At 38.9% G+C, this 13,256-nt stretch overlaps 1 protein-coding gene across 8 annotated transcripts in view; it reads right to left on the reverse strand.

The window, feature by feature from the left end:
- Hycc1 (hyccin PI4KA lipid kinase complex subunit 1) overlaps positions 1–13,256 on the reverse strand; it is an 85,890-nt gene that overhangs the window by 44,528 nt on the left and 28,106 nt on the right. For all 8 annotated transcript variants that reach the window (XM_059257804.1, XM_059257797.1, XM_059257799.1 and 5 more), the window contains 6 exons: positions 11,247–11,348; positions 5,706–5,885; positions 3,724–3,804; positions 3,094–3,209; positions 2,687–2,782; positions 75–191 (listed from right to left, as the gene is read on the reverse strand). In XM_059257804.1, the coding sequence (XP_059113787.1) occupies positions 75–191; positions 2,687–2,782; positions 3,094–3,209; positions 3,724–3,804; positions 5,706–5,885; positions 11,247–11,348 (692 nt within the window). The remainder of the gene's footprint in view (positions 1–74; positions 192–2,686; positions 2,783–3,093; positions 3,210–3,723; positions 3,805–5,705; positions 5,886–11,246; positions 11,349–13,256) is intronic.

The following is a 13,256-nucleotide window of genomic DNA, read 5'->3' on the forward strand; positions in this document are numbered from 1 at the left end:
CTTGTAGAAACAGACTGGCAAGCTATAATATGCCAAAGAACCACCAGTGTGCTTTGTGTATGAGACACACTTACAAGGCAAAATAGACTCCTGTTAGCATCTGCACCATGAATCCGGATGAAATTGGTATCCTGCTACTTACACCTTTGTATTTTCTTACATGTTGTCGAGGATAGCCACAGACACAGATTCTGGAAAGACCAAATAAACACATTTGTTAAGTGCAGATGATTTTCTAATATTTATGAGCCAACAATAAAAATAACAAGTCTAATATCTATAAAACAATCTCCCAAACAAAACATTTGCCTATAACATTTCCCTGAATATGTTAGACGGGGAAAAGATTGTAAAGACAAAGGCAGATGATGTATGAAGCAGAAGAATCAGACACTCTTTGGTTAGTTTACTAATTTTGATCAATTCAGCTATCAATAATTCTGGGGACATTACATGGGATCTTGTCATTAACAGATCTTTAGAATAATATTTAATTCCTAAGTTCTTAGTACAAACTTCAGGATCAGAAAAATTACTGTAATTCAGACTCAAGTTCCATGAAATATCCATAATAAATTTCAGACAGATAAAAAAATTTAATGCTCCTGCTAGACATAGTGATGATGTACACCTTTAATCCCAGCACTTGGGAGGCAGAGGCAGGTGGATCTCTGTGAGTTCAAGACCAGCCTGGTGTACATGGTGAGTTCCAGAGCAGCTCGAGCTACATACTGTTTATACCCTGTGTAAACATGACACCTCCTGAGAGAGAATTCTAAAGAGAAATCAGCAGATTTTGCTATTTTTTCAAGGAAAATAACTTGGATAAACTAAAACAAACAGAACTTCGTGATGAGAGGCAATCCAGGCACCGAGTGAGCTGTAGCATGGAGGGCTCCTTCTAGCCTTTCTCACCTTCTGGACACTCAGCTCCACCAAGACTAGGTGCGTGGAGTGGACCTGGGAGCCCTGTACCCTCAGGCTGCAGGAACTTTAATGTGGGTACATGGCACCTGTGAAGCTGAGACCCAGCGCATCTGATGCAGGGTGCCCAGATACTGGAAGAAGGAATTGGAGCCAACTGTAAACTCAAGTTCGGGAGCACAGGCGACAAAGCCCGCAGAGGCACACTAAGGAAGGCTGGCACAATGCTCAGGGCCAGGGGACCATTTGTGTGAGCAGCCTGCATGGCAAAGGCCAAAGCCGAGAAAGAAAGGAAAGGCTTGAGGCCAGACCAGGATGCCACCGAATCTCTGGCCTTAGCTAGGGTCCTTAACTGGCAGCAGCCTGCCCTCCCACAGGTCCAAAATATAGCTCACCAGTGTCTCTGGACTCTTTTGAGTGCTGTCCATCATGACCTATCTCTGCCTTCTCACTTCTCACATCAAGTGCATAAATTGGGGGTGGGGAGAAAAGAGACTCTGGGAAGCCTGAGCCTCGCCTCAGAGGAATTTGATCTTTAATCTTCTGATACCTGTTACTAAATTAAGAAGTCAATGAACCCAACTGACTCCCTCGCCCAAGGTGGAAGCAGTGTAGGTCAGAGGGCTTTTCAGACACAGATTTACTTTACACTGTGCCTGAGGATTAGAGTCACCTAGGAACCAGGGTCTGGGCCCTTCAGAGAGGGTGCTTTCTGAGGGGTTTAACTATGGGAGGGAACACGGCCGAAGGTGGGCAGTACTATCCCATGGGCGGGCTTCTGCAGTGAGGAATACACAATCACCAGCGTTCATCTCTCTGCTCCTTCCCGTGACTGCCAGCCCACAGCTCCAGTCTCTCTAAGCGCCTTCTGTCAGGATGGACTGTATGCCCAGAGTGCAAGCAGGAACAAACTCTTCTTTGCTTAAGCTGCTTCCTCAGTATTTTGTCATACCAATGAGAAAAGCTAACTGATATGCCCTTCTTCTGGCTAATTTTTACTTACTAAATAAATTACTCAAACATGAATTTTCACCTAATTTCCTTAACTACAGAATTTCCCTTATTTACTTTATTTGTAAAAGGTAAAAATCTCAGTTTTTTTCTGTTTTGTTTATTGTTTTAAAAATGTTAATCATAGAAAACTAGAGAATTGTAGACTATCACAAAGGAAAATAAAATTACTTTAAATTGCTCCCAATAAAGTGAAGTATTATCATTTTGATCATATTTAGCAAATATAAGAGCTGTAACAAACATACCACATGTGCTATTAAATGTTCAAATGCTAAAAAATTCTTAAGATTTTTAATGTTTGCATAATATGCCCCAAATTTTATAACTTATTCAACAAAACATTTAGCTCTAGTTTTTTAAGGAAGAAAACATAATGCCATGTTTCTCTGATTTTTTGGCAGCAAACTAGAGGACAGTCAGTATAGATAAACAATAACAAAAACAAGATAAAAAGGAATACCTAATCACATTTCATAAATTAAAAGGTTACCATCATGCCATCATTTTAAATGTAATATAAGTAATATAATCCCTCTGATTTAATATTCCATCCAAACACTACTCAGTTAGATATTCATCATTGTGGTTTTCTGGTAGCTACTATTTCTAATATACACTAGATATTGAATTATATAATGTTTTAAACAAACAATTACACAAAACAAAAATAACTTAGGGATGCAATAAACTAGCAGTCCTACCTACATTCATATCCTCCAGTATTAGAACAATAGGAATTTAAATTTACCTTGAACAAATCTGACACAGTGATTGAAGAGAAACACTGGGCATGTAGGTTAAGGCAGCATTGTAACACAACAAAAGGAATGTCAACACTTCAAACCTGAAGACAAACCAAAGGAAGGTTAACAGATATTATGCAACAGAACCAGACCTACACATCACAAACACAGTAAGGAAAACTCAGAGGAAAAAGAAGTCTTTGCAAGTAACAACCATACGTCATAAAAAAAAAACTCAGTGCTCCAGATAATCTGAAGCAAAGTACAAGGACAAATCTAGATATGTTCGATTCTTTTATAAAATGATTCAATATCCATGTAATTGTTACATATAACTCATTAAACACTAAATTTACTGAAATCATGTTTTCACAACTTGGTGTGGTAGAAGAACTGGTTCTTCACAGTGTACCTGTTCTGTGCTGTAAGCATTTCCCTTTGAGGATGGGGCCCGCTGTACACGACTTTGGATAAGCCATGCTGGGATAGCGCACTCTCAGTCAGAGCCATAGACCCAATGCTGGAAGGCTAAAGAAAAGAAGCTGTTCTGTTAAATGTGACATTAAGAGTACACAAAGAACGGAGAGTGCCTACTAGGGGCACCATATAGTTCACGAATATTCAGACTGCCTAGCCAATTTCCACTCCAAGATTTAATAAAAATTAAAAACACTTTCACATTTTCATTAATTAAAATTAAAAACATTTTCACATATGAAAATCAAAAAGTTTAATTTCCAACTTCTATCATAGAGTACACAATTGTCCACCCATCCCCACATACGTATAAATTAAGATGTCTTACCCATTACACGAAGATTAAAAAGATACTTTCAACAAGGCTCTCACTATCAGATCTTAGTTCACTGCTTAGTGATTTTGACTTATCTCATTTTTGGAACAGTATACACTCTGTGTGGTGCTAATTAGTACTTCTTGAGGTACTAACAATTCACCTTTATGCACAGGTAACTACACCCTAATTTATGGGACTATCAGAGCTTAGGACCCAATAAATTTACTTTGATAAAAAGCTACTTACTTCATGATATACAGATGGTTTGGATAAAGATGGAATTGTAAAACTCAATACTTTACTATGTCCCTGTTTGTCAACTATTTCCTACAAAAGTAAAAGAAAATATCTTAAAACAGTCATCTTGAACACATAACATTTTAAAAATAAGTTGTTAGGACAATTCTTCCAGGTTTAATTTTTTGAGATTATAATATTAATTACATTTCTCCCTTTCCTTTCTTTCCTCTAAGACAACTTTTAAAAGAGCAGAATAAAAGGAATTTTACAGTCAGTTAAAAATCTTTAACATTGGTGATCCACTATTAATTACCCATTAGCACCAGTGGCTATCATGTATACTGCTGCATTTTAAAAACAAAAGCAGAGCAGAGTGCTGTAGTGCAGCACAGAAAAAACCCAATTAACTTACGTTCCATTGTTTTCAGGATGGCCGAGGCATGGACAGCATAGTGATTGTTCCTCGCTAACAAGTTCTAGTCTCTAAGTCAATTAAACATGACGTGTGTCTACAAAAGGACCTCACCTTTCTTTTCCATCTTAAAGAACACAAACTATAAGTATCCAGAATGTCATCTCATAATTGATGCTCAAGCTATGAATGACACACACTGTTAAATAGAATGCACATGCTCAGGAGACAGTGGAGACTTACAAAGTATGACTAGTGAGTCTCAGATTAGATCTTTCTACTCACTTATTTTGTAAAGGTAAGAAACAGACTTATAGATAAACTTAAATGCATAGTAAGTAAAAAATTAAACAATAGTAGTAGCTAGGCATGGCAGCACAGGACTTTAATCCCAGCATTTGAAAGTCAGAGACAGGCAGATGTGGTGATATATTGTGTACCCTAATAAAACCTGAAGACCAGAGGACAGAACAAGCCATTAGATTAAATATAGAAGCCAGGCAGTGGTGGCACACACCTTTAATCCTAGCACTCAACAGGCAGAGATCCATCTGGATATCTGTGGGTTCAAAGCCACCCTGGATTACATGAGATTGATTCACCAGGTAGTGGTGGCACACACTTTTAATCCCAGCACTTGAGATCTCACGCCTCTGCTACCACTATTTGGGAAGCATACATGCCTTTAATCCCAGTACTAAGAAGGAAGTAATATGGCTAGGCAGAGAAAGGTATATAAGGCATGAGGAGACAGGAAATAAAGCCCTTTTCGGTTGAGGAACCCTTTTTGGATAGAGGCCCTCTTTGGTTGGACCCCTTTTGGCTGAGGACTCAGAGACATTCAGTCAGAAGGATTAGCAGAGACGGTGAAGTGAGAAGTGGCTGTGGCTCTTTCCTTTGTCTCTCTGATCTCCCAGCATTTACCCCAATATCTTCCTCCAGTTTTTTTTTTTTTGTTGTTGTTGTTGTTTTTTTATTAAAATACCTATTAGATTTCGTACAACATTTGGCACCCAATGTGGGTCATGAACCCGTGATCCTGAGATTAAGAGTCTTGCTCTAAAACTGTCTGAGCTTGCTGGGCTAGGGTACAACAAAATATCACCACAGGCAGATCTTTGTGAGTTTGAGGCCAGCCTGTTTTAGGTAGCAAGTTCCAAGCCAGCCAGGGATACATTGTGAGACTCTGCCTCAAAACCAAATGAAATAAAACCCCACTAGTGGTATTGTTGTTGTTATTGCTATCTCTATAAGAGAACTCAAATGCTCTGCGTTTCAGCTTTCATTTAACCCATACAAGTTTGTTTAGTTAATTATATGGATGCCTCAATACCATTAGGTTTTTCTTTTCTTTCTGGTTTTTTTTTTTTTTTTTTTTTTTTGCTGTCCTGAAACTTGCTTTGTAGATTAGGCTGACCTCGAACTCAAGTAGATCCGTCTGCCTCTGCCTCCCAAATGCTGGAACTAAAAGCATGCCATCAGCATGCTTGGCTATTCTTTCTTTTAATGAATAGTGGTTTTACTAAAATGAGAAGCAGTTTTCCAAAAGCATTTTGTTAGTTCATCAAATACAAACCAGGTTGTAAACCCCTAGAAGAAGGGCCTCGATGCAGCCACTGCTGTGCACATTTCTGCTGGCTGACACGGCGAGGTAGCACCAGATCAGCTCCGGGAGGAACTGCAGGGTGAACCGCAGTAGCTGCTCCTCCCCGCTGCGGTAGAACTCAAAGAGCTGGTGACACACAGGCTCTAGCAACTGGAAGAGATGGATAACACAGTAAACATGAACTAGTGAATGACACCACTACATGAATTCTAAAAGGCTTCTCAGAATGGTCAACTCTGAAATAGACAAATACTTTAATTTTCCTGAAGCCAAACTAGTCTCCACCCAGCTATTTCAGAAAGCTTTAAATTCGAGCGGAGGACAGTACAACTCATCAGCAAGATGCTCTACAGCTCTCATCAAGTACTCTTACTCTGGTCATGTCGTTTCACCTCTCAGCTAAGCCATGGGGGTGTCTCTTCCTTAGCCTTTCTTCTTAGTAAATGAGAAGTCAACATATAAGGGATTGTCTACAAGGCAGAAGAAACGAAGACAGGAATCCTGGCCCACGGCTTGCTCCCATGTGTGTAACAGCTGGTGTGTAGAGCAGTTAGAGCCAGTACACCCAAGTCCCTGTTGAAGCCATGGTTACTGCCCCTGGGCTTTATACATAAGTTAGAGTCATCTACAGCCTTTTTCTTTCCCACAATACTCCCAATTACATTATGTTAGTAAAGCTAACTACACCTTTATTAAAGACTCTTAAAAATCAGAAAAGCAAGTTAAGAGACTCTCATGTCTCTCAAGTGTTACTTTAAGTCACATACCCTGATCAAACACAAAACATGATCAAATGTGTCAGGAGATTCACAGGTACTGTTTTTTAAGGAAATTTGAACAAAATATATATTTCATTAGCAGACAAATTAAATCAAGCTATCAAGCAGATTTCTATTACTAATAATTACAACAAAGAGAAATCAATGAATAGTATACATTTTTATTTCAAATAGACTACATAAGTAAACTAAGTATTAAGTCAAACACATCCTTCTGACAGCTACTCTTCCACAAGGGATATTTTTTTCCCCGTATCACAGTGGTGATTAGAAAGCAAAAGGTAAGACTGTCTCAAACAAAACAAAAACTCTAAGTGACTCCACACTGTGGCCCAGCACTCATATTTCTAAATCCCCAAGAAAGCTTTAATTGAATCAATTCATGAAGCTTGGTTAAGTTTAACAAGTATTTGCAATTATGAACCTTGCTAGAAAATCATTCAAGACACTCTGTAAGAACACATAATCAATTTTAATCAAAACACACTCAACGTCTTTAAACCAGTTTCAAATCCCAAATTAAAAAGATTTTTGCTTAATGAAAGCAGAATTAAATGAAGACGAATTTAAAGAGAAGAAAAAATCATGCTGCACAAAGATTAAATAAAATTATGCATTTGAAGCCAATACAGATAAACACCAACATCTGTTCCATGTTCTACAGCTTGCAAAGTACTGTTCATACAGAAACATCAATTCCCATTACACAGTAAGTAGAACATGATTAGCCACACTATTCATATAAGGAAATGGAGGCAGAAAGGCTATCTACCATGACAGACAGCACACACTCACAAAAGCCAGAAAGGAGCCAGATCTTCTGACTCTTACAAATGTCAGAAAATAACAACATACAATGTGAGAAATATAGGCATACCTAACTTGAATATATTTTAGGCATGCAACTGAACATGTTGGGTTGCTAATGGCTCAGTTACATTTTGGAATACATTTCCCCATGGAAACATTGTCACATATGGTCATTAGGTTATTAAAGAACTGTTAAGATAAGCCTGTACTTCAAATACATGTATTAAACTTGTGTGTGTGTGCCCGTACGCATGGAGGGCAAAGGCCAACCTCAACTCTTGTTCTTTAGGTGGCATCTACCTTGGTTTTTGAGACAGGGTCTCTTACTAACCTGCAGTTTCCAAATTCGGCTGGGCTGGGTGGCCAAGCCCCAGGGCTCCACCTGTCTCTACCTCCCAAGCACTGGGAGACAAGCATGCACCGCCATTTCAAGGTTTTCATAGGTTCTGGGGACCAAGCTCAGGTCCTCATGCTTGCATGGGAAGCACTTCACAGACTATCTCCTCAGCCTCCTAAGTGACTTTTTTATGAGTCTAATGAGAACCTAATCACCACATATCCCCTATCTGTTTTAAAATACACCCTGAGTTCTGCCTGGGATTGTATATCTTAGCGGTAATGCACTTGCCTAGCATGAACAAGGCTCTGGGTTCAGTCTCCAGCATTGAAGAAAAGAAAAAGAAAAAAACCTCAACTTTTCCAAATATTAAAAGTAGAACTATGATATGACCCAGTTATATCACTTCTGGGTATATACCAAAGGAATCCGAGTCAGCTTCTGATAAAGACACCTGCAGACTCATGTTTACCACCACGGCACTGTTCACAACTATGAACTCAGTCTAGGTGCTACAGCACCAATAGCTAAAAGGCTAAAGAAGTGTGGTGGACATAGAAAATGCAGCTTTATTCAGCCACAAAGAACAAAATTAAGCAGGTAAACAGGTGCACTATAGAGGTGCACTATAGATCATTGTCACAGGCAAAGCGAGTGCTCTCATAAAGCCAGGGAGGGGCTTTGGGAAGATAGATGAAGAAAATAGAGGGGAAGAGAGATTCAGAAAAGTCATAGAGAGGGTAGCTATGATAAGCATACTATATGCATATGTGGAAATGTCATCATGAAACTCTTCACTTTGGAAATAATGAAAAAGAATACTGAGTTCTAAAACAACTGAGTTACAATGAGACTTTTATGACATCCATTAATAAAAAATCTGTATGTTAAGAGATATGCTCCCATGACTCTAGTCCTTTATTATGTACCGTTTGCAATACACAATAATACAAGAGCCTCAGGTGCCTGAAGTGTCTTGTGACCAAAGTCATGGGATGGCTGCAATGCCCTGTAGCTGGAGTTTTCCTGCCTGGCCCACAGTCAGGACAAATCTCTCTCACCTGCCAGTCCCACAGCAGCTCAAACCCAACCAAGTAAACACAGAGACTTATGTTGGTTACAAACTGTATGGCCGTGGCAGGCTAACTTGCTAACTGTTCTTATAGCTTAAATTAATCCATTTCTATAAATCTATACCTTGCCACGTGGCTCGTGGCTTACTGGCATCTTCACATGCTATTTGTCATCGTGGCAGCTGGCAGTGTCTCTCTGACTCAGCCTTCCACTTCCCAGCTTTATTCTCCTCCTTGTCCTGCCTATACTTCCTGCCTAGCCACTGGCCTATCAGTGTTTTATTTATTGACTAATTAGCAACACATTTGCCATACAGAACATCCCACAGCAATGCCCCTTTGGTAAAACAATTCTACAGATCATAGAAAACAGTCACTGCTTTCTACAAGGATTCTTCGAGGTCAAAGTACTTCGAGAAAACAGCTGTTCATTCTAATGTCTACCCCAGATACAGTGACTCTGCTGAATTCCTACAATATTCCCCCTTTGTCTAAGCTATATTAATGATGTTGAAGATGATGCAGTCACACAGTGAAGACAGCCCTTTCTCTTTTGTGCTGTCTCATAGTCTTATATTTGTAAGTCAGAATGTATTTGAAAGCCAGGAAAATTATTATAGCAAAAACAAGTATAGCAATCACTAGAATAAGAAACTTATCAAAATGATTCATAGGATTAAATGAAGCTATGGTATCTGCAAGGCTTTCCATAACATCTATTCCTCTAGAGGAGCTCCCTGAGTTTTTAAACTTTATGGCTTTTTGACACTGTGTATTAGTATTTTCAAAAGCCAAAAACTCAACTAAAACCTTCCTAACATCAGGATCAGCCACTGTTCTATGCACTGCTGAAGTTAATATTTGTAGAAAATCAATGTAAGCTTCTTCCTTAGTATCCATATTATTTGATAAGCTAACAACCTGCTCTCTTTCAGGTGTACATTTTTATAGACTTTAACCAAGCATTTCCAGAAAGCAACTTAAAGAGCAGAGCCAAATTCTCAGTAATGGTAAACAGACAAGAGCATGCCCAATAATAAAGTTAAAATCATGAATTTTGTTTTTAGTTCATTTATTATGAAATTCATTTAAATATTAATTAGACAATTAATGTTTTAGAGAAGAGAACATCCTCCATACAAGGAATGACTATGAAATTCATTTAAATATTAATTAGACAATTAATGTTTTAGAGAAGAGAACATCCTCCATACAAGGAATGACTAATAGCTCTGGAAATTCAAACAGCATTGACTTAGTACTTTATGTCCTAATTGTAATTGTTTTTTACTAGTAGTTGGGCTTGTTTTAATTTTTTCTTTTTCCCTTGAAGGGACCATTGATGAGTTACAAAGAGATTAGTTGTAGGCCAGCAATGCCAATGCTCTGAGGCAGAAGCAGATGGATCTCCATGAGTTTGAGGCCAGCCTGGTCTACATAGTGAGTTCTAGGACAGCCAGGACTACAAAGTGAGACCCTACCAAGAGAGAGAGAGGCAGATGGACGAAGAAGGATGAGAGAGACAGAGACACTAAGATCGGCTTTCAACCTATTACATCCTTTCATAAGCTCAAAAACAAAAGGAATCATGCAACTCATCTCCCTTCCATTTACCCCAGTGCTCTCTCTCTAGTCCCACAATAGGGAAGGCACTAGCCAGACCTAACTACCATCCAACAAATGCCTTGCACTTCCCCAGTCTCCCTATGCTTTGCTGCTACTAGGAGTGTTTGTTTTATTTGCCACACAGAAAACCTGTATTTGTCCATGGTCTATTTTTTGTCTTGTTTTGTTGCTGTTGTTGCTATGAAACCTGGTAATTTATAAAGAATGTATTCCTTCACAGCTCTGTAGACTGGGCAGTCCAAGACCAAGAGACTTCTTTCTGTATCACCTCACAACAGAAGACAGAAAAGGACAAGAAAGCTAAGGAGGCCCAACTCACCTTGAGAATAGCACCAATACCAAAATCGTTCCAGTCTTTCCTTCCCACTTTTTACGCTAGGAACTGAACCAAAACCTAGTGTATGCTAGGCAAGAGCTCTACCGTTGAACCATATCCCAGGCTCGTTTTAAAATATTTGTTACAATGGTAAGTTTATGAATTTTAGAGGGAACAAACATATAAACCATAGTACTGAGAGATTCAATTAAGCATGGTTGCTTTGTCTCTTCCACTTTTCTCTCTCAGGATAAAGATCTCCTATCACTGATCTTTGAGTCCCTAATGTTAGCACGGTAATGGCTCATAATAGATACATTAATACTTGCTGAACAGAAAAATTAATGCAGTGACTTAGACTTTTCAAGGCTATGGCGAACCAGAGACACCAGAGAGAAGTAAGTGCTGAGAAAGACAGATTTGGGGACATAGTAAGGATTCTAGTTTTTGGTATTTTATTCTTGTTTAGCAAACATACACATTTTTCTTACTTTACATATGGATGCTATATTTCATAATTAAATAAAATAATCAACTGAATACTATTAATACAAACTGTAAAGTGCTTACCTCACTCTGTGGCTCCTGGATAACTTTGTAGAGAGATGAAACTAAAGAACTCTTGTCTTTCAAATTTGTGGCATAATTTGGCAAAGATGTTTCTGGGAGTGTCTAAACAAATTTTAAAAAACAGCTTTTATTTTTATGAAATTCTAAAGCAGAAAAATTCTTTAAAAAAGAAAATATTATCCATTGGTCATTAACACAGACTAGGGAAGGGAGAGGGAGACTGAGAAAGAGTATCTAACATGCGGAGTTTCTGGAATTCCATGCTGGTTTTTGGTGTAACTTTATAAATATATCAAAAGAACAAAAACAAAAATAAATAAAATAAAACTAACCCTGCATTCTCACTTAAGATAGTGAATTTTATATGATTTGAATTATAACTCAACAACAACAAATTCCAAAAAAGTATTTTTTATTCTCTTATTACCAACGTGATGAATCACCATCAGAACTCCACCATTGGGACTAGGGTGAGGCCTCAGTGCATAGAGTACAATGTGAAGACCAGAATTAGGATTCTCAGCACCCACTTAAAAGCCAGGCAGGCATAGTAATCCTGGAGGCAGAGACAGGGCATCACCAGGGGAAGCTGGCTTGCTAGACTGCCCAGCTGGTGGGCTCTGAGTTCAACTGAGAGACCCCGAATCAATGACTTAAGTGCAGAGTAATCAAGAATACTCAATATCAACTGTGGACCTACACATGCACTCAAACATGTGCAAGTGCACCCATACACATGCAAACACCTATAAACACATGCATGCAGCCCATACACTTATAAACATGCAAACAAAAAAACTCCACTTTAATTATAGTTTTAGACTAGAAACAATATTGAACCACATGTAAAACTAAAGCTGTCTTCGAAGCATCAGGAGTAATGGAACTCCTTAGGGCCTACTGATCTTGCTTCTTGTTACAAGAGGATCTGATGTTTTTAACCTGTAAACCACAGGTCACCTGATTCATACACTCCTGAGTCTCATGCTCCTGCCTGTGGTGAGTCTACGCTATGGGTTGGGCAGAAGAACTAGACTCCTCAGAACTGGAGAACTCAGAACTGTACTACCATAAATTAGTTTTCTTAATGCAACTTAAATACAATCAATCACAGCCTGCTAGCACCACCTCTCCAGACATGGAGCCTACAGACCAGACAGAGGACTGGAAAGAGAGACATTCTCAGCAGTAACTCAAATAATCATGGATGAACAACAGCAAATAAAACTGAAAAAAAAATCTATTGTAACAATAATAAAAACTTATCTTCTAGAGCATCTCATTAGTAGTATTTGTCTCCCAATCACTGCTCCCACCCAAATTCTTTCCTTCCTTCACTCACTTATTCACTCACTCACTCACTCACTCACTCAGTCAACCAGTGGGTGCTAATCCCACAGCAGACATAACATCTCAAGATATTTCTAAGAGTCATCTAAGACATGCACTATTTCTCACACATCCCATAACCAAGTATTTCATGATGTAATGCGGGTTGTGGCTAGAATACATAGCTTTATTGTGCAAAAACACACACAGAAAATTAAGCTGCATCATTTTCTATAGCAGGGTTAATTGATTCATTCCTACTTTCCTGGGGTCCCCTTGAGGGAAAGAGCTGTCCTGTTCTCTCCACCCCCACCAGTCAGCACAAAGCCTCACACTCAGACCTCTGCTGAGAGAACACAGGAACAGAATAAGAAATGAAACTATCATTGTCTGCATTTGACAGATTCTTTAAAAACAGGTCATATTCGGCCTGAAGGCATATACGTGAATAGGCGTTTCTAATTTAATAAGAGTTTTGTTTACCAGCATGGCACGTAAGTATGCACCAATTGGGAACTCCCCACTATTCTCCAGAACAATAGCAGCCACCTCCACCACAAACACAGTGTCACTGCACTGCTTACATAAGGCAGGCAGAGATTAGGGCACTCTTCAATATTTCAAAAGCAAGGAACAAAAGGCCTCTAGGCAACATTCCATTCCTGTCATTTAATCAAGAGT

This window comes from Peromyscus eremicus, chromosome 3, assembly GCF_949786415.1.
Source record: "Peromyscus eremicus chromosome 3, PerEre_H2_v1, whole genome shotgun sequence".
NCBI classification, from domain to species: Eukaryota; Metazoa; Chordata; class Mammalia; order Rodentia; family Cricetidae; genus Peromyscus; species Peromyscus eremicus.